Genomic DNA, 19,771 nt, shown 5'->3' with positions numbered 1-19,771 from the left:
GGTTTAAGTCTGGGCTCGGACTAGGCTATGCAAGGACATTCGCCCTTTTCTCCTTCAACCAATGTGTGGTCAGTTTTGCTGTGTGCTTTGGGTCATCGTCATGTTGGAAGGTAAATCTTCTTCCTATTGACAACTTTCCAGCAGAGGGCAGCTGATTTTCCTTAGATCTGAAAAGTTGCACTGAGTAAACAATGCTGTGTCTGTTTTCATTTTAGGCTGCAAAGCAACAAAATGTGATTATTTTAAAGGGGGCGTGCATACCCACTGTATATGATAAACATAATAAAAAAAAAAAAAAAAGAAACACAGCTACTTGCTAGTCTCTACATGTCTTCCTCTAATTTAATTGCTATTTAGATATTGCACAAATAACATCAGCATTTCAAGCTCTTGGCTTGGTACAGTATATGCTTGAATAAAGTACAAAGCAGTGAAGAAATATAGGCTTTCTGATCCATTTAGAGTTCCCTCTCATTTACAAATATACAACTACAACTGTATGGCTTGGTATTTTATTTGGGAGCCTTATGAGCATCATTTAGCATTGCTTCACTCTTAATTATGCATATTTTAGGAATGAGTGACAGCTTGGCTTCTTTGACCCACAGCAAAACAACGGCAATTAATTGTTGTAACCATGTCAGCAAACTGACATTGGGGCAGCTCTCCAGTTATCATAAAAGATCGAAGGAAAACAACATAACGTCAGCATTGTCAGTGTTTAGCTCAGCGCTTCTGTGATACTGACTAGAAGGCCTTTTAAACCCCACAGAGCCACTGTTAAGTACATCTCTACCACTCAGCTACTGTATAGGCTTGTAATGGATTTACCAATGATAGTTTCTGTAGAGAAGGAACAGGAATGTATAAGATAGCACCTAGATTTCTCAGTGTCTGGGCCAGCATGTTAGTTAAATCAAGTGAGTTTTGAATTAACTCTTAAGAATTAGTGAAGCTTTTATCATCCTGAGATTATTTTCTTCTCTAACAGCATTAAGCGTTGTATTCTCCTATTGCACCACATTTTGCAATAGCAATAACAACCTTTTTGTAACAAAGAAAGAAGAAAATATATATAAAGCCTTTGTTATCAGGGCAAAACCATTAAAATACGAGCACCTATGCAAGTTTTGGCCTTGGATCACTCTTGTATTTTTTTTTTTATTGTGTCAAAAAAATCTTTTTATAACCTCATAAAAAATATTTTTACGAATTAAATACTGAAATCAGTTTATAGTTAACATTGCATAAGTTAAGTTAGTGCCTATTGTGGTTCCCCTTTCATTTTACTCAGCATGCTAAAATGTAAAGAAACTGCAAAGTCCTGAATTTTTTGCCATGATGGAAAACATACTGACAAAAAGTTAACACTGGAGATTTCTTCCATAAAAAAAAAAATAATAAAATCTTAAATAAAAAATTAAGTCTTGTTTCAACATCATGTTTTTTTTTTATATATATATAAACGTAGCGTAACATAAAGTGTTAATATAAACCTTTGGTCCGGCCTTTCAACAAAACTGCTGTTGCAGCTGCTGTTAAACTTCTGAACAATCGGATTCAATAATTCAGTGTTTTTTATCTCTATATTCTACTCTCAGTCTCCCAAATCAGCTTTTATCAGCGCAGCCAAAAAAGCCAAGCTGAAATCAAACCCGGTGAAAGTGCGCTTTGCTGAGGAAGTCATCGTTAATGGGCAGGTTCCGGTAAGTTCTGTAGTACTGATGTAGCCTAAGTATCAATTTATTAACAGATCAAGGTTCAATATTGCATAAAGCAAAATTATTTTATAGACTTCTTCTTTTTTTCTTTATATAAATAGTGCCAAAAACAGATTATTTTTGTTAAAGACAGGATGTCATTAATATCATGAGTTCTTTCCCACAATGCAGTTATTTGGTCCTGTATCAAAACGTCCTTTGCCCAAGTTTCCAACATATCAATCAATCAAATTGTCATGCAATTATATTAGAAAATGGTGGAAAATAAATTCCAGGAAGCAACAGTTCTATAAGAGGTCAGAGACGAATAGCCACACTGGGTTGAGAGGACCATGTTCTTCAAATATTTAACTGTCTGGTTTTGATGGGCCAGTGCCCACTGCAACCTCTGGTGTTGCATTATGATGTGGTCTTCATCTGTTGTAACCTCAACCACAATCTCTCTCTGTCTGATGGTTTTACATGTTGTGAGCCCTGAGACGATTTCCTGGTGACCGTGGTTATAAAGAGTGGCCATTAGAGCTTCTGTAACTATTGTTTTAGTCTTCCCGTTCTCCACTGTTCTATAAACCATTTACATGAAATCCCAGGGGATCAGCAATTAGGAAAATTTATCCCAAACCAGTCCCATCTTTCCCCAACAACCATGCAATGTTTAAAGTAATTTTTAAATAAAGGTAAATTAAGTCTTTATTTGTAGTATATATAAATTACTGCACCAAGAAATTCTTCATTCTTCACATATCCCAACTTTGTTAAGAAGCTAGTGCCAGAGCGCAGGGTCAGCCAGTATACAGCGATCCCTAGAGCAGACAAGATTACAGTAGGTCAAGAGGCCAACAGGGGACACTTGGTGGAGCTGGAGCTTGAACTACCAACCTCCAATTTGGAACTGGAGCCATAACACAATGAGCTAACTGCCTCAGTGGTATTTTCACTGTTATTGTGTTTGCTGTGAATATAAACTACAGTTCTTATCCTGAACAACTCCATTAAACATTTTTGGGATAAACTGGACCACCACTTTCATGCATGCTGACTGTAGTGCATGACCTCACTAATGCTCTTGTAGCTAAATGAACACAAGTCTGCACAACAACTGGAGTGGACCAACTCTGTATTGGCTTTGAAATGCGATGTCCATAAAGTATGTATGGGTGTGATAGTCAGGTGTTCACATACTTTTGACAATATAGTGCAGTTATACAGTATAGCACTTTTATAGTACTGCTGTATAAACCTGTTAGTAATACATATTTAAAATACATAAAATCCAATATACAAACTATTTGCCAATTATTTGACAATCAACTAATAGCATACTGACTATATTGCCAAGCATAGTGCTACCATGTTCAGGATCAGGAAAGCATGATATGTCTGTGTCGAACCTCTTGTAGTCCAATATAACAGAGCTCTGGTTCCACGCAGGACACTGTGAAGGACAACTCTCTGCTCTTCATGCCAAATGTCCTGAAGGTGTATTTGGAGAATGGACAGACCAAGTCCTTTCGCTTCGACAACAATACATCGATCAAGGTAAATTTCTTTTTTGTCTTCTGAAGCAACCTAAAGTCATAGCTCTTGCATTTAATATTCCCTGAAATGCACTAAAATCTGCTTCTTTTATTAAAATTCACAGTCACAGTCTCATTTCCTGAGCCTGTATGTTGGTATTTGATAACTCAATGCATGTTTGTCATTATGCGATATAGGATGTCATCATGACGCTGCAAGAGAAGCTGTCTATCAAGTGCATCGAGCATTTCTCGCTCATGCTGGAACAGAGGACAGAGGACTTTGGCAGCAGACTGCTGCTCCTACACGAACAGGAGATGTTAACTCTGGTACTTCAATATTATTTTGCTTTTACTACTTAGCAATGAATCTCAAACTGCCACTTGGCTTTTCTTTTTTATTACAGACTACAGCAGTCGTATTTTTAGACCTTGCAATTATAAGGTATTTTTATATCCCTTCGACTTTTGGAAAATGAATTACATTTGTCCAGTCCATCTAATATTTCAAGCTCCTTTGGAATGTGACATTATTATTATTACTATATACATAATATATAGTATGTACCACTGTAACTATAGTAAACATCATAATATACCTTAGTATTACTATGGTACCTTTGTAGTCATCATAGGACTTTGGAGAATGCCAGGGTAGGTACTATGGAACTTCAGTTGCACTGTGGTAGTACTATGGTACAGTATGTACCACTATACAGTACTTTATTGAATACCATGCTAGATACTTTGACACGGTAATACTATGGTATGTACCACAATCCTTTGGTGAATAAAATGGCATCCAGTGGTGACCAAAGCTAATATGCTAATTTAGATACCATACTGTGCCATATTAGATGCACTAATACATACTACTGGTATGATATGGTACAGGCAGGACTATATTATTGTATGTAACATCAAGAGTTTCAACATACGGTATTGTATTTAATCAATGTTATGTGCCAGCAATGGTACCATACAATATGCATATTACCATTATGGTACATACTGTAAATATATGCACTATTAACATAGTTTGACAGTCTCCTGGTAATAGTTCCATAGTAACATACTACAGCATATAGTAGAATTGTCTGCATATACTTTTGTAACAAAGTACCTATCATGGTAAAAGCATATACTGTACCATAGTGTGGTACATGTATTATATTTTAGCAAATAAGTTTCATGCTGCTGTCAAAAATACATAATATATAATGATACAGGTGCCATTGGACTTCCTTATACTTGTACTTTTACTTGTACTTGGTTTCTATATCATTGTAATGTTTCTTTTGAGAAATTGTGGGTCACAACAGCCAGTTCACAAATTATATAAAATTTGTCTGCATAAAGTTATCTTCTTATATGAGGTCACAAAAGAGGAAATTAATTGGTACAGTAAGTTTAAGCCCTAGCCAAAATGTGGAAGCCCCAATATGACACATGTTAATAGGCTACTAAAGGTCCTTTATTTTGTGATTTCTTTGACACAGAGCTTTAACAAAGTGTGTCTGTTAATTGTCCAATTTGTTTCTAACTCACTTTATTTCACTCCTTGACCAACTGTGCCATTCAACGTTTATGTAAATGAGCTACTGTTAAACCCCTTCCCTGCCACAGAACAGGGATCTGAACAACAGGCCATTGTAGGAGCATCTTCTTATATGAGGTCACAAAAGAGGAAACATCTAATTGTTTAGTTTAGGCCCTAGCCAATTTAAAAATCATATTTTTAAATCGAGCAAACTGATTTACAAGTCATAATGTATACAAACAGAAGACACAAAATGTGAACAATTTCAGCAACTTTCATATCATATTATAGTGAACACACATTACCTTTACAAAACTGTTTGTAGAGCACATAAATAATTCTGGAGTGGAACAAATATCAGTAAAAAAAGATTACAGTACCATTCTTGCTTTTGATTATACTAAATATCTATATGTTTCAATATAAAAACTTTGTCCTGCATCTATGATAAGTGTCTGAACGTTATTGTACACTGTACTGTTATTATAAAAGTGCTTCTACATAAATGTTCTCTAATATTACAACAAATATATTGTAATAGAATAATTTATGTAGGATTTTTTTTTTGTTGTTTTCCACCTTTAAAGTAATTTAAAGGACCATAAAAGACCAAGGCCACTAATATGATTTCAAGATAATCAAATGGCTTAATCAAGTATTTAATATAAACAATATAAGTGATTAGTTTCTGTAAAAACCACAGGGTTTGACTGTTATCAGTTGGTATTTGCAGGAACCAGTTACATGGATTGGTATTCACAGGATGAAACACCCATCATCGTGATATTTATCAAGCAGAGCCAAACCACATACATAGGAGAGACCTTCTGTGTGTTAATGAGGGTCTGAAGGCTTCTCGAGTGGGTTGTTTTATATGCACAAAGCACTGGAAATGTCTGATATGAGTCACCGTGTAAGCAGAAATGAAAAGTGTTAGAGGCCAAGAGAGGAAGCTCGTTCTGTTAACCTTGTATTCGATATTCCCTATAAATGCATTCCATAAAGAATAATTGATTATACCACAACTTCATAAACTCATAAGCATTTACTGTTACATGTATTTATAAAAATGTTTATAATCCAACACTGCTAAAATCTGAATTAAGGTAAATTTTAGGTTTATACTGTATTTATTCCTCATTCCAATATGTGATTGTTTCTATTGTAAAAACTAACCCTTAGGTAACTGTATCAAGGACAGTTCATGTAATTTTAAAATAATGAATAAGAAAATAAACAAACAAACATGAGGTAAAGAGTTAAAGCAGTAGGCCGCACGGTGGCTTAGTGATTTATACTGTCACCTTGCACCTCCAGGGTCCAGGTTCGATTCCCGCCTCTGTGTGCATGGAGTTTGCATGTTCTCTCCATGCATGGGTTTTCTCTGGGTACTCCAGTTTCCTCACACAGTCCAAAGAAATGCAGATTACATACAGACAGACATACTGTATGAGACCAAAGTGGAGTTGTTTTGCCCAGCACCATGTTTGGGGACAAGCAAACAGCATTCCAGCCCAAACACTGCATACCCACTGTCAAGCACAGCGGTGGAGGGGTAATGATTAGGCTTATTTTGCAGCCACAGGACCTGGGCACATTGCAGTCAATAAATTGACCATGAACTTCTCTGTATATTCCTTGAGTATTTTAAAGGGAAATGTGAGGCCATCTAAATCACAGCTAAAGCTTGGTTCGAAATAGTGTCATGCAACAGGACGAGGACCCAAAGCACACCAGTAAATCAATATTAGAATGGCTGAAAAATAAAAGAATCAAGGTTGTGGAATGGTCTAATCCAAATCCAAACCTCAACCCAATGGAAATTCTGTGGCGGGACCTTAGGGGAGCTATGCATACTGTATGTGAATTCCCAAAAACCTCAGTGAACTGAAGCACATTGTAAAGAAGAATGGGCAAAAATTCCTCCACAACGGTGTGAGAGACTGATAAAGTCATACTGTACAAAAAATGATCAGTTAAGTTTAATCAAGTAAAATTGGCTTCATTTTTGTTAAACAAATAATAGCGTGGTATAAAAAAAAAACATGTTCTTCGTCTGAGGTTGTACTTGGCTAATACAAAGACCCACTATGAACAGATGATTCTTATCATGTTTATACACAAAAAAACTTTGAATATAAAAACTTGCAGGTTTTTGTGACAAAACTGAAATGATTTGATGAAAAATCATACAAACTTCACTCTAATATGCCTGCAAGAAACCCTAAAGAAAGTATTCCGTAGCAGTTTTATTACTTTTTGCATTTGTGTCAGAGCTGTTAGAACATATTCATCATGTTTTGCAGTGAATTCGAGCAAATGCATTTGTGATGGATGATTAACCTAAGATTCATAAAATCCTCTGTATGTATAGACGAGAACTAAAAATAAGAAAGTGCTTGAGTTATTTTATTGAGTTCATTTTCCTGCCATGTGTCCAGTATGTATTTGTCTTTTTGCTGACCATATTTTTACTTAAACTCTGTAGGTCACTCAGAGGCCAGGGTCACACATAATGAAATGCTTTTTTAGAATCAGCTTCGTTCCAAAGGATCCAGTCGATCTTCTCAGAAGGGATGCTGTGGCTTTTGAATACCTCTATGTCCAGGTGAGAGATGCTTTTTACAGGGATGAGACTTCATCAGCTTACATTATGTATACAGTGGGATGAAGCACCTTGGGATACATGACAATATCTTAGGTGAAAATAGTACAGCAGTATAGGAATATAAAACCAAATAAATATATTAAAAAAAAATATGAAAAACTAGCAATTAAGAAAACATATGAGCTTATTGTATTTGAATGTCTAAGTTATGACAATGTTTTAGGCATTAAACTTGTGGCTCAAACAATGCTATGTGTCTAAAAAAGCTGTTGTAACCAGCTAATTTTTTTTTTTATAATAATAATTCAATAATTTAAGTAATAATAATTGGTAGTAATAATTTAATAAGTATTATTAATAATAATAATTACATTATTTAATTATTATTAATTATTTAATAATTAAATTTATTTTAGTTAGGGTTTTTTTTATTTAAAAGTATTATTTACTTTTTTAAAACAGTTTAAATAAATCAGCCCAAAATTACAAGATATTTGGGTATACTTTGTGCATAAAAAATATGTGCTTGAAATATTTTAATTCAATACGTAATTTTCTAGTTTTCATATTTTAGCATCTGTCAATAAAATATGATACACATTTTAAATTTTTAACACTTTTTAAATCAAAAGGCGTGTATTTCATGTAGAAAATGGGTTTTAATAATCACCTAATTAAATCTATGGCACAAAAGAAGGTAATTCAAAGGCAAATCTCACACCAGCATGGCTTCGCAATTACTTTACCTTTTTGTTACGGCTTACCATGTTAATCTAGCTTGATCTAGTTCAACGGTCCTTGTAAAATTAGATATTGGGTTGTAACATGTTTTTATCATCCTCTCTCTTCCTTAGTGTTGTAATGATGTAGTTCGAGAGCGCTTTGGCCCTGAACTGAAGTATGACGCAGCTCTTCGTCTCGCTGCTCTGCAGATGTACATTCTCAGCCTTACCACGCGGCCGACACAGAAATTCTCAATGAAATACATTCAGTAAGTAATCCTTCACTTGACCGCCTCCCACTTCAGAACTCGAAGTGAACTGCCTAATTGAAGCTTGATCCTGTTATTACTTTACCTTTACCACTCCATTCTCAGACTTAATTAAAAGGAGGACTGTTTACAACAGAAGCCGTGTAACTGAGAGACCTAGTGATTTATAGATTGTAATTTGCACTCTGTCACATTCCATCAGAGTAACTTTCATAAATCAAAGATTTTGGAGCTACAGACCAGTATTAGCATGAAAACTATACTTCGTTAAGTTTTAAATGTCAGCTCGCCTTCTAAAGGTGGCGTGAACAAATACTTTCTATAAATAAGGTCTTCTTACTTTCCCAGAGTTATCAATAAAAGTCCGCTCAGAAACTCTGGTCTTTGTGGTGCTGTCCAGAAATGGAAAGAAAACTAATAAAATGGACTGTCAGCACCAAACCAGTCAGGGCAGATGAAATATTCCTACTGGTGTCATGCAGATTGCCTTTCCATTTAGAAGTCTTGCACTATAAGAAAGACAATAATGCAATAAGAAAACAGAATCTAAAAAGAAGCCAAATTGTCACATTTAAGGTGTGGTGCCTGATTTACAATGTCAATTCATGCACTAATAATATGCAAGAAAAGATCTTAAACGTGGTAAAATCATAAAATTGTTATATTAGTCTTAACATAATTAAAACTATTCATAATGTCAGGCTAAAATTTGATTGTGTGGTCAGGTACAGTTGATTAATATACTGTATGTAAACACCCCACCATAGAAGCCGTGTTATATAAAAGGGAGCCAGTTTAAACAAATTGAACTAAACCTCCACCAGTATATTTGTGTGTTTGGGATGGTGACTGGGCAAGCTGGATTAATTTTAAACCCCGTTGACTATATGGTAACACTTTCTCTGTCGTATTCAGAAATGATCATTTATTATCAACATTAATTAGATGTTAATTAGTTAGAACTTAGAACTTAATTAGTTAATTAGAGTTTTGTCCAAAATTTGGTTAATCAATAATATCCAGACCACTCATTTCAATATAATATCCAGACCACTTATAGGGGCAGTGGTGGCTCAGTCGGTTAAGGCTGTGGGTTACTGGGTTATTGATTGGAAGGTCGGGGGTTCGAGCCCCAGAATCGCCAAGTTGCCACTGTTGAGCCCTTGAGCAAGGCCCCTTAATCCTATCTGCTCCAGGGGCGCTGTAAGCTGGCTGACCCTGCGCTCTGACCCCAGTTTCCTAATTGGGATATGCGAAGAAGACATTTCACAGTGCTGTAAAGTACATGTGACAAATAAGTGAATATTCTATTCTATTCTTTAAGCACAACAACACTTTAGTGACAGAAAGTACAGACTTAAGAACTAAAGAGCTGTTTTTCTTTGCCTGTTTACTATAATAAGATAGTACTGTGCAAACTTCTTAAGCCAATCCTTATTTCTTCATATAAAATTAATCAAGTTTTGTAGACTAAATTAATGAAATTGAAACAAATGATTTACTATAAATTCCTGAATAGTCCCTAAAGATACAATTAAGAAATTGGTCGTTATTGATCATTTAAAAATGAAAGGATTAATAAAATAATACACGAATGAGAAAATAGCAAACAGTGGTATAAACATCCAAATGGCATCTTACATATTACTAATATTTTGCTGTCTGAATAGCTCTAGATGTACTTATCATCGTATACTTACAGTATATATATTAATAGCTGCAATTTAGCTAAATGTATAAATGTAAGGCTAAATGTAATGGAGTATGTAAAAGTTTGGGCTAAAATTAATTGTTAATATTGTGTGTGAGTATGTGTGTGTGTGTGTGTGTGTGTGTAGGTAGAATATATTTCATATATCTCACTCACTAAACATAGATACTACAAATACAGAATATAAATAATTATAAATACACTAAAAGTAACCCTGACAGGTATACAGTGTTTGCTGTTTTAACATCCCATTCCAAATAATGCAGAATTTCACTAGGAGCCAGGACAGCGGTGATGTGGTCATATATTAAAGACTGCTGCTGCATTCTGGACTAACTTGAGTTTGTTAATACACCTAGTGGAAGTTCCAGAAATTAAGCCATTACAATAATCCAATCTACAGTAGTAGTAAAATGAGCATGATTTATTTTGCTGCATTATGTAGTGACGATGGATTTTTTATCTTATATTTCTGGTATACTGTTTATATTGCTGGAAGAACGCTATGCTATTAAAAAAAATATCTACATGAACCTTAGCCTATATAAAAGACTGGGATCAATAATCACACCAAGGTCTACTGTGGCACATGATAAAACAGAAAGGCCATCCAGAGTCACTATCTGATCAGAAACTAGGCTCTATCAGCATAACAATGGAATGTAATACCATGTTTACGAATGATATTACCCAGAGGAAGCATTTTATAAACAAAATAGAAATGGGCTTAAAATAGAACCTTTTGGAACACCAAAATGTTTTCTCGTTTGTGGAAAAAATTTACCATTTACATCTACAGCTAATACTGATCAGTCAAATAAGACCTAAACCAGGAGAGGGCTGTTTCTATAACATTTTCTAATATATCTAGATAAATAGGCAGTATCATAATCATAATGATCAGTAGTGTAAAAAGCTGCACCAAGGTCGAGCAAAACAAGAGAGGGGACATAACCTGATTTGGAGCTGGCAGTAGGACATTTATTGCTTTAACCAATGCTGTCTCCGTGCTATGATAAGGCCTAACTCCTGGCTAATACACTTCATAAATGTTATACCTACTGTATGTAGATTCTTTGAGATAAAGGAGAGATTTGATATTAGGCTATAACTGGAAAGTTGACAGAGCTTAAGGTCAGGTTGCTTAATCCGGGATTAAATAACTGCTAGGTTCAAAGAATTACATATATTACGTATAAGGGTTAAAATATTTCTAGTGTTTGAAAAAATGTGTAGGTGCAGGATCAAGTACCCAAGATAATGATTTTGCAGAAGAAAGAAGTGAAATTAGTCTTTGGAAGAGGAGTAAAACTTTCTAATTGCTGATCTGATAAGGATAGATTATTGCCTACATTATTGTTTTTTAAATATGAAATAATAAACAATAATAATACTTCATCAGTATTTCAACACATTCCTATTTTGGGAGTATAATAACAAATTATAGTGCAAAATAGACATTGACATAAAGTTTGTTTCAAATATGGTTGTGATGTTACTAACTACACTTTAAAATGAACGAATTATAACAAAAGCTTATTACCAGATAACAAAGACATGAACATTTTGTTATGTATGGATATACAGTATATCACACTCAACTACTCTGATTTGGACATGAACAAGCAACAAAAAAGCTTTGCCATATGTAATCTACCATCTATCTCACAGTGCACATATGCTGTCCCACAGGAAGCAGTGGGGTTTGGCACATTTCCTACCTCCCTCAGTGTTCTCCAGCATGAAGGAGAAGAACATCAAAAAAGCTCTGACTCATATTTTGAAAACCAATCAGAATCTAGTAGCTCCCGGGAAGAAGGTGGGTATCTTTAAGTAACCATTTATTATGATCAGGGACCAGGTGCTACAATCAACAGTAAATAAAAGACTCTTCAGGAACTGGCATCAGATCAATAAGTCAAGAATTCTTTGAGTGGCCTTCGATATCTTCAGTATGCTCTGGGAGCTTTGGTAATATGTCGGAAGAGAGGCATCTAGTGGTTCGAAAGCACGGCAACACAAATGTATAAAATGCTATTAAACATTATTGCAAAAAGTAAAAATATTTGTTACAAGCCCAGTGACTGACAAAGAAATTGTTAAAAATGCTATAAGATGGTGTCTAATTTAGTGTTCATTTTATCTTCTCTATAAGAACACTATGATAGCCATTGATGTCTTGAATAGGGCAGTATTCTTAATTTTTTTTTTTTGCAGTTAACCATATTGCAAGCAAAGGTTCACTATTTGAAGTATCTAAGTGATTTGAGATTATATGGAGGACGAGTATTTAAATCTCTTCTACTAGTAAGTTTTTTTTTATTACTATTCTGCTTAACATATTTTAACATTGTCACACATTCTTACTTTACTGTTGTACATAGACCAGTGTTATGCATGTTTCTTTCTTTCTTTCTTTCTTTGCTTCCTTTTCATGCATAGCAAGGAGAAAAGGAAACAGGTGTTACATTACTTGTAGGACCAAGGTATGGTATCAGTCATGTTATCAACGCCAAGACAAATCTCGTTGCCCTGCTGGCAGACTTCAGCCATGTTAATCGCATTGAGATACTCACAGAAGATGAAGTCAATGTGCGGGTAGAACTTCATGTTTTGGACGTCAAGGTATGCTATTAAAATTTTACAATATGATCTTCTAAGCACTATTTCTATGTTACTTTATTTTTGATGAACAGTATGATCAAGATCATTTGAAAAAAAAGGTTTTAATGCCATTCTAAATTTCTTTCTGAAACAGCCTATCACGTTAATAATGGAGTCTAGTGACGCAATGAACCTTGCTTGCCTAACAGCTGGATACTATCGTCTTTTGGTGGACTCACGTCGATCCATTTTCAACATGGCCCACAGTAACAGCAGCGGAGATATAGACAGTGGTAATGTCTATAGATTAATTTATTTCAAGCTCAGAGTGGAAAGACTCCACTGCTTTCATTCAATCATACAATAATAAAAAGTGCTTATCATGAATAGAAAGATTTATTTGTTTCTAGTTATTTTCTTAAATAATTATTGTGGTTTTAAAAAAATTTGTGGTTAACTTAGATATTCAGAAATTTTAGATTGGCAACATACTTTGTACAGTATACGAGACTGACAAGATGGTTCCATACATTTCAGGCCAGGATCCTAGAGAACTTGAGTGGCCATACAGCACCTCTTTGGGTGAAGAGTTTAGTAATCAAGAGACCATCCCTTCAGCCATACCTTATCGACCAGAAGCAGATTACCCACAGGAACAAGAACGAGAGGACAGCATAAGCTCTTCTTACATTCCAGAGCCCCTGCCACCACCATATCCAGGCCACAGTGGAGAGAGGTCACAAGTAAGAAACAAAAGTCCTCAACGTCCACCACTTCTATCTTCAAGGCAGCAACCGCAGGACTCTCCCAGGAGTGCTAAGGTGTCCTTTATATTTAGAGATCCACTTCTGCATGCTGTAAACCCTCGAAACCTTGGTTATCAGCCCCTCATGGATGAGAGTCCCGAGTTGCTCGAAAGCCCTGCTTTCATTTCCAGCAGTGAAGTGGGCTTTAGCACTCCAGATGGAGCACCATTTCAAATTAGACCTTATGTAGTCTACAGGAACATTGGTGAGGGTAAAATCTTTGACAGTGCTGAAGGTATTGAAGAGCCTCTCTTACGTGATTTATGCTATGCTGACACGCCTGATGATGTGGAGGATGATGATGAAGCTAGCTGTGAAGAGGACACACCTGGCATACATGGAGAGGGTGAAGTTGGGCTGCCAACAAGCAAAATAACATTTCTCACCCTTTCTGGTTCCAGTGATGATATTATAGATTTAACTGCTCTTCCACCTCCAGAGGGAGATGATGATGAGGATGAAAATGATGCGATTCTTCTTTCCCTCAACATGGCCATTGCTGCACCTCCCCCTGGATTCAGGGACAGTTCAGATGAGGAGGGTGCAGAGATGAAAGGTCGGCAACAAAGTTGCTGTGATGACAGCATTCCTGTGTCACTGATTGATGCTGTCCCTACACATGCTGAGGGCAATAGTGCCAGAATCTTGGATTATGCTGTTGTGGATACACTGCAAGCACTAGAAGCACTTGCTGTATCTGAGGATACCACCCAGGCTCGTTCTAACAGAACTGCAGGTCTTTAAATTATTACTGTATTCATAAAACCTTACTCTGTCTTTGGTAGCCAGCAAAATATCTGTGGAATTCCTGTAATTGATAAACTTTAGTTAACACATGCCTTGTTTAGCTTAACACAAATGTATGGGACGGGGGTGTTTACTGACTGATAGTTGATTTTGTGAAATGTGCTGCTGTTTTCTTAAGTTTATACAAAAATATGTGGAATTAATGTAATAGTCCAAGGTAAAAACTGTGTAAAATGTTACAGTAAATTAAAACAAGGTATAAGTACTTTATTAAAATTATTAACCCAATACATATTAAATATGGACAACACTAGACTAAACAATGCAACAAAAATTTACTTGCCCATACATTTTATCTGCAGGTCCTGGCATATCTCGAGCTTTCAGTCCCGAGTCCTCATCAGATTCAGGAAATGAGACCAACTCCTCAGAGATGACCGAGAGCTCAGAACAAACTGCAGCCCATAGGCTATCTGAGAATGCTATGCGTCTTCTGGTGGCGACTACAGAAGGCTACCAGCCCCTTCAGGAGGAAAAGACAGAATTCCCTGTTTCCCCTAGCACCAGAGCAACTATACCCAAGCCACCACGCAGTCCCTCAAGACGCAGAGACCTGGCAGTTCAATCTATAGCAGTGCCTTTAAAGCATAATCTACCTTCTTCCAATAATCCAGAGACAGAACCTGAGGCAAAGGCAGATAAATCCTTAGGTAAATATCTGGTTAAATCTCACTCAAGCACCCTTTTAAATACAGGAAAACGACTGAAAGCAATAGCAACTGAGGGAAGACGAACCAAAAAAAATAAAGATGTACCAGGCAAGTATAACACCTTCAGTGGTAGAGAAAGCAATAGAAGAAGACAACTGGTTGTAAAAGAATTCTGTGAACGATTTCAAGGGACACCGTCCCCGGTAGAAAATGAGCCTACAGGGGGTCAGGTTGCACGATCTTTTGGTTCAAGGGAGGATCTAACTGGCAGTAGTAGTAGTCTCCCAGCAAAGAAGATTCAGGATACTGAACAGACTGAAATCTATAAAGATGATCAAAAGATCCTTCCACCATTACGACAGGGAGTGGCACGACTGTGTGAGTACCACCTAGCCAAGCGGATTTCTTCTTTGCAAAATGAAGCTCGGAGTTCCCATCAGGGTTCTCAATCCTCGTCTCTGGATGTAGGTGGCAGTACAGGGAGTAGTGCTTCTGCAACCCCAGTGGACTCCCCTCTTTGTGCCACTGACTGCAAGAGCTCTTTCTCTGGATCCTCATCCTCTCTCCTGCTCACATCAAGGGACCTTCACCCTCATGCAGATGCTGCTCTCCTGAGAAAGATGCTGCCAAATGTACATCCTCCAGGATCCAATCCATCCCTCAGCGCCCGACCATCCAAAATCAAAGAAACCACAGGTACAGCTCGAAGGAGCAACCTTCTAAGTGATCTGCATGCAAAACATGGCAGTGTAAGAAGTATTAACATAAAGGAGGGGAGTGATGCTTATAAGCAGTTGATAAACTATCTTACAGTCAGTCAGATGCACCAGAGAGACAAACTGTTTAGGGCAGGAATAGTGGGGTGCAATAAGGACAGCAGAAAGCATATCACAAACTCTACACCCTTTTTAGACATGGCTAAAGTGAACAATATTGTCAAGTGTCCCTGCATGCTACCTTCTCCCTCCCTCCTCAGCTCAAAGCCCAGTGCAGCTTCCCAAAGAATCCCCAAAATATATCACTCAACCACTTTGCCAAATAAATTGAAGAGGAGTCCTGATTTGCATGCTCAGAGACCTATCAGCAACCATGAAGTGAGGTGTAATCATTCTAAACAAATGTCATTTTTTGGCCTTACCCATGAGTTAGAACAAAGTTTTAACCTTGATCAATTCCCATCTTTAAATAAGAACCACAGTGAAGGGATACTTCATACAAGTACAGAGGACTTACTCATGTCTGACTACAAGATGACACTTGCTGTCCAACAGACGCTTAATGATTCTTTTTGTCTCTCTAGTGTAGCTTGCACAGAAGACCGCGGAATGCTGTTGAGACGAGAAGGAAACTCACCTGCTCATTTACCAAGGCACATCAAAACCTGTGCCATCTCCCTACCACCTCCACCACCACCAATATCACTTCCACCACCACCACCATTACCTCCTCCACTTCTTTTAAGTCTTTCAAAGAGCACCAGTTACAGTGGGCCAACCAAAGATTCGGTCCTCACTTTTAGACCAAACCATGGAACTTCTCAAGGATTAAATCAGTGTGACACCAATAGTCTGAATCATGGGAGAGAGATAAGAAGTGCCAGTATCATAACTGCTGGTCCTGGAAGTACTGATGCACTGATTGAGAATTCAAGAGCACCATTACAGGGCCGAATTCAGCAAGATCATTTGCAAGCAACTGAGCCACAACTACAAAGAAGGCCTACAAAGAAGCTGTCAAAAAGCTACTCCCACGGTTCAATGGCATCCCAGACCATGGGATGGTCTGTAAGTAGTAGAGACAACAGAACAGATAGTGCAGGTTTTTCAGGACAAAAGCAGATAAGGTCTATGCAGAAGCTGGATGTAAATCCCTGGACATGCAATGGTCCATTTAGTTACTGTTTCTTCAAAAAGAAAAATCAGTCAGTGGAGGATGAAGGTGATATAGGGGATGGTTTAAGGAGGCAGCTTTGTGGCTTGGATGAAGCGGGACCTTCCCAATTCAATCTCGACACTGTTCTAGACCCGACAGGAGAGCAGCTGTATGCAGAAGTTTTAAACAACATGACCTTTGGGGACAGACTCGTTCGCATTAATGCCCTAAAAGACCACACGTATGTTTACCCCGCTGTTTATACTGATGTTCAAAGAGATGCGAGTGAGCTGATTGCTGTGGTGCGTTCTAGTGTGGGCAGAGGTGATAGAGGAACCCCACCCATGCAGACAGAGGAGCTGGCACAGTACAAGCACCTTCTAGCAATTGAATCTAAAGCACTTGGGCAGGCATGCCGCAGGATGGCCCTAGCACATGGAAGCCCAGAAGAGATGTTGCTGGCAATTAGTTCTAGTTTTCAGGTGCTTTGTTGCTTATCTGAGATCTGTATGTGCTTGGTTCGTGGCTTAGGTGCTTCAGCCAGCCAGCAGCAGCGTGAGGTTGTGGCTAAGGTAGACGAGGTGGTCATGAACTACATGTGCTTGCTCCGGGCAGCTGAGAGAGCCTCAGGAAGTGCTCCAGGGGACCAGAGTGTTAAAACACTTGATCGCCATTCTAGCACCATGTCCGCTATCATTAACACTCTCACCCGCTCTCTGAAAACACTGCTCAACAAGTAGGGATCTTCGGTCACTGAATCAACCTTTTATTTGCAAAGCCATAAATGGACATCTGGGTTGAATAAATACCCCAAAGTAATCTATTCTAATGAATACTCCTGTGGTGTGCATATTTATTTTTTATGTTAGAATGTATGTACAAACAAATTATAGAACTTTTTAAGAAGCTTTAAAATGACTATTCCTGTATCCTAAATATCATACAATGCTGTAATGTTGCAGTTAAACCTAGGGTATCAAAGTAGATGATTTTGCTAAAGAGTTGTAATACTTAGTATTTAAACTGGCTTCATATTTCAAATAACTAAATTGCTTTTTTAAATTAATTTTATTTAATTTTATTTCATATTTGACGAAAATAAATAATGTCATCAACATCTTATTGAAAACGTCAGCAAATGTTTCCTTATATAATGTTTTCCTGTTTTTAAAAACTACAGTATAATTCCTAACAAGACTTTTAATTGTTTACCTTGTAATTTCTGACATGATGCTTCTTAAGATTATATGTTAAAATATTTCACAGTAATTAGTCAACACAATATAATTAAACTATTATATACATAATTATGGCCATCCTTAATTTTTAATCTCCAGAATACAATAAAGTGTTTAAAGGGATGAAGGGTTATACAGTATGTTTTATTAACGCATTAAATGGCCATTTGATCTGCTCATTTATTCATTCATTCCCAGTGCAGTAAATTTACTACTGTAGGTCATAATATTCAGAATTTCATTTAAGAATCTTTACCTGCATATGAGATTTACCACATAGCAGAGCACAGATTGTAAAAAATCATTTAGTATTGGGCAGATGAAACTTTCACTTGATACTTCATTCAATGAACAGTACTGTCCAAATGTCATGAGCCGCCCCTTATTTCTTCATATTAAATTAAGTTACGTTAACTAACGTTTAAATTGGAACAACTGTTTTACTTTAACAGGCTGCCTAAAGAAACAATAAATTTTAAAAAATGGTTGTTTATGGAACAACCTCAGCAGCAACCTCGTTTCCCCTCTCATCTGCTCCTGCCTGATCATCTGTCATCATCTGCACCTGTTTCTCACTGGTTCATGCCTTAAGTTAGATGGCTTTATGCTAAAATGGTTCATAAGTCACTGTGTGCCTTAACAAAAAAAAAAAAAAAAAACACCCATCTCAAAATGGTCTGGTACAAAAATGACTGGACTAAAAATGAGAGCCAAAGTGTAGTTAAAAATAAGAGCCAAAAAAGGATGGCTGGAGCACTATTCCTCAAGACTACATTAAAAACACAAGCAGTTCTGGTTCTTTGAAAACAATATACAAAGAAATAAGGAGTGGCTATAGACTTTTTGCACAGTAATGTACAAGACAAACAGATCTCATCGCCAGCTCTCAGTGACAGATCAGCCCACACATCGATTAATTAGCCTTAGCGATTATATCATAATTTCATAATCACATTACATAGCAAATGTGATGTCAAAAAGGTAAGATTTATTTTTAATTGTAAACTTCTAAGTTCTAAAAGTGTACTGCAGTAGCATGTATGAAAATATCATGTAATAAACCAAGTATCATTATTATTATTATTATTATTATTATTATTATTATTACTACATTCAATACCCAATTAAATCATAAATCATTTATGGCATGATATTTTCAAACTTATATTATAATTATTATTTTTTTTTTATTAACTGGTGATTTTAAAATGGCAAAATCTGTACCAGAGACACTAATAGCAGCCTAAATGTATGACTGTGTGCATAACAAAAAGTCTTATTGGATCTTGTTGAATAATCCATTTTTAGTGTTAGCTAGTTTGCAAAAATTCTCTTATTCACGTTTATCTCCTAAGCTCACTGTGATGATGCAGAGATATTGACTGTTAAAACTTATTTAGCTTGTCCAGCAGTAATTTAATTTTATTCTATATTTTAGCCAGGTATGATGCTAGATGCCCTTTTATCATTATTAAAGAAAGATTTTGTGTTTGCTAAATTACTAGAACTAATAGATTTTGAATATGTTCCATACCATGTTCTATGTGATTTTTAACTGTTTACATAATAACACAACATTTTTACAGTTTATTCGTTTTCATTAAATACTTTTTTCCCAGTAGATTTAGAGCCTATCATGGGAACACTGTATGTAAAACAAGAACCTTGGAATATCCCAGTAATAGCAGCACCTCACACATACAAAC

The 19,771-nt window shown here is 36.5% G+C and overlaps 1 protein-coding gene across 4 annotated transcripts in view; it reads left to right on the top strand.

Annotated features, from left to right (window-relative positions):
• The window catches only part of LOC128506913 (FERM and PDZ domain-containing protein 4-like), a 67,653-nt gene extending 49,386 nt beyond the window's left edge, over positions 1–18,267 (top strand). For 2 of the 4 annotated variants that reach the window (XM_053477531.1, XM_053477530.1), the window contains exons 6-16: positions 1,602–1,706; positions 3,153–3,260; positions 3,437–3,568; positions 7,267–7,386; positions 8,241–8,377; positions 11,781–11,907; positions 12,306–12,395; positions 12,531–12,713; positions 12,847–12,985; positions 13,230–14,234; positions 14,608–18,267. In XM_053477531.1, coding sequence (XP_053333506.1) covers positions 1,602–1,706; positions 3,153–3,260; positions 3,437–3,568; positions 7,267–7,386; positions 8,241–8,377; positions 11,781–11,907; positions 12,306–12,395; positions 12,531–12,713; positions 12,847–12,985; positions 13,230–14,234; positions 14,608–17,567 — 5,106 coding nt within the window. In that variant the 3' untranslated portion in view covers positions 17,568–18,267. The remainder of the gene's footprint in view (positions 1–1,601; positions 1,707–3,152; positions 3,261–3,436; positions 3,569–7,266; positions 7,387–8,240; positions 8,378–11,780; positions 11,908–12,305; positions 12,396–12,530; positions 12,714–12,846; positions 12,986–13,229; positions 14,235–14,607) is intronic. The other 2 variants (XM_053477532.1, XM_053477534.1) reach the window with 2 other exon arrangements.
• The last annotated feature ends 1,504 nt before the right edge of the window (positions 18,268–19,771 follow it).

Source organism: Clarias gariepinus, chromosome 18, assembly GCF_024256425.1.
Source record: "Clarias gariepinus isolate MV-2021 ecotype Netherlands chromosome 18, CGAR_prim_01v2, whole genome shotgun sequence".
Taxonomy (NCBI): Eukaryota; Metazoa; Chordata; class Actinopteri; order Siluriformes; family Clariidae; genus Clarias; species Clarias gariepinus.
This window is presented reverse-complemented; position numbering and strand designations above follow the sequence as displayed.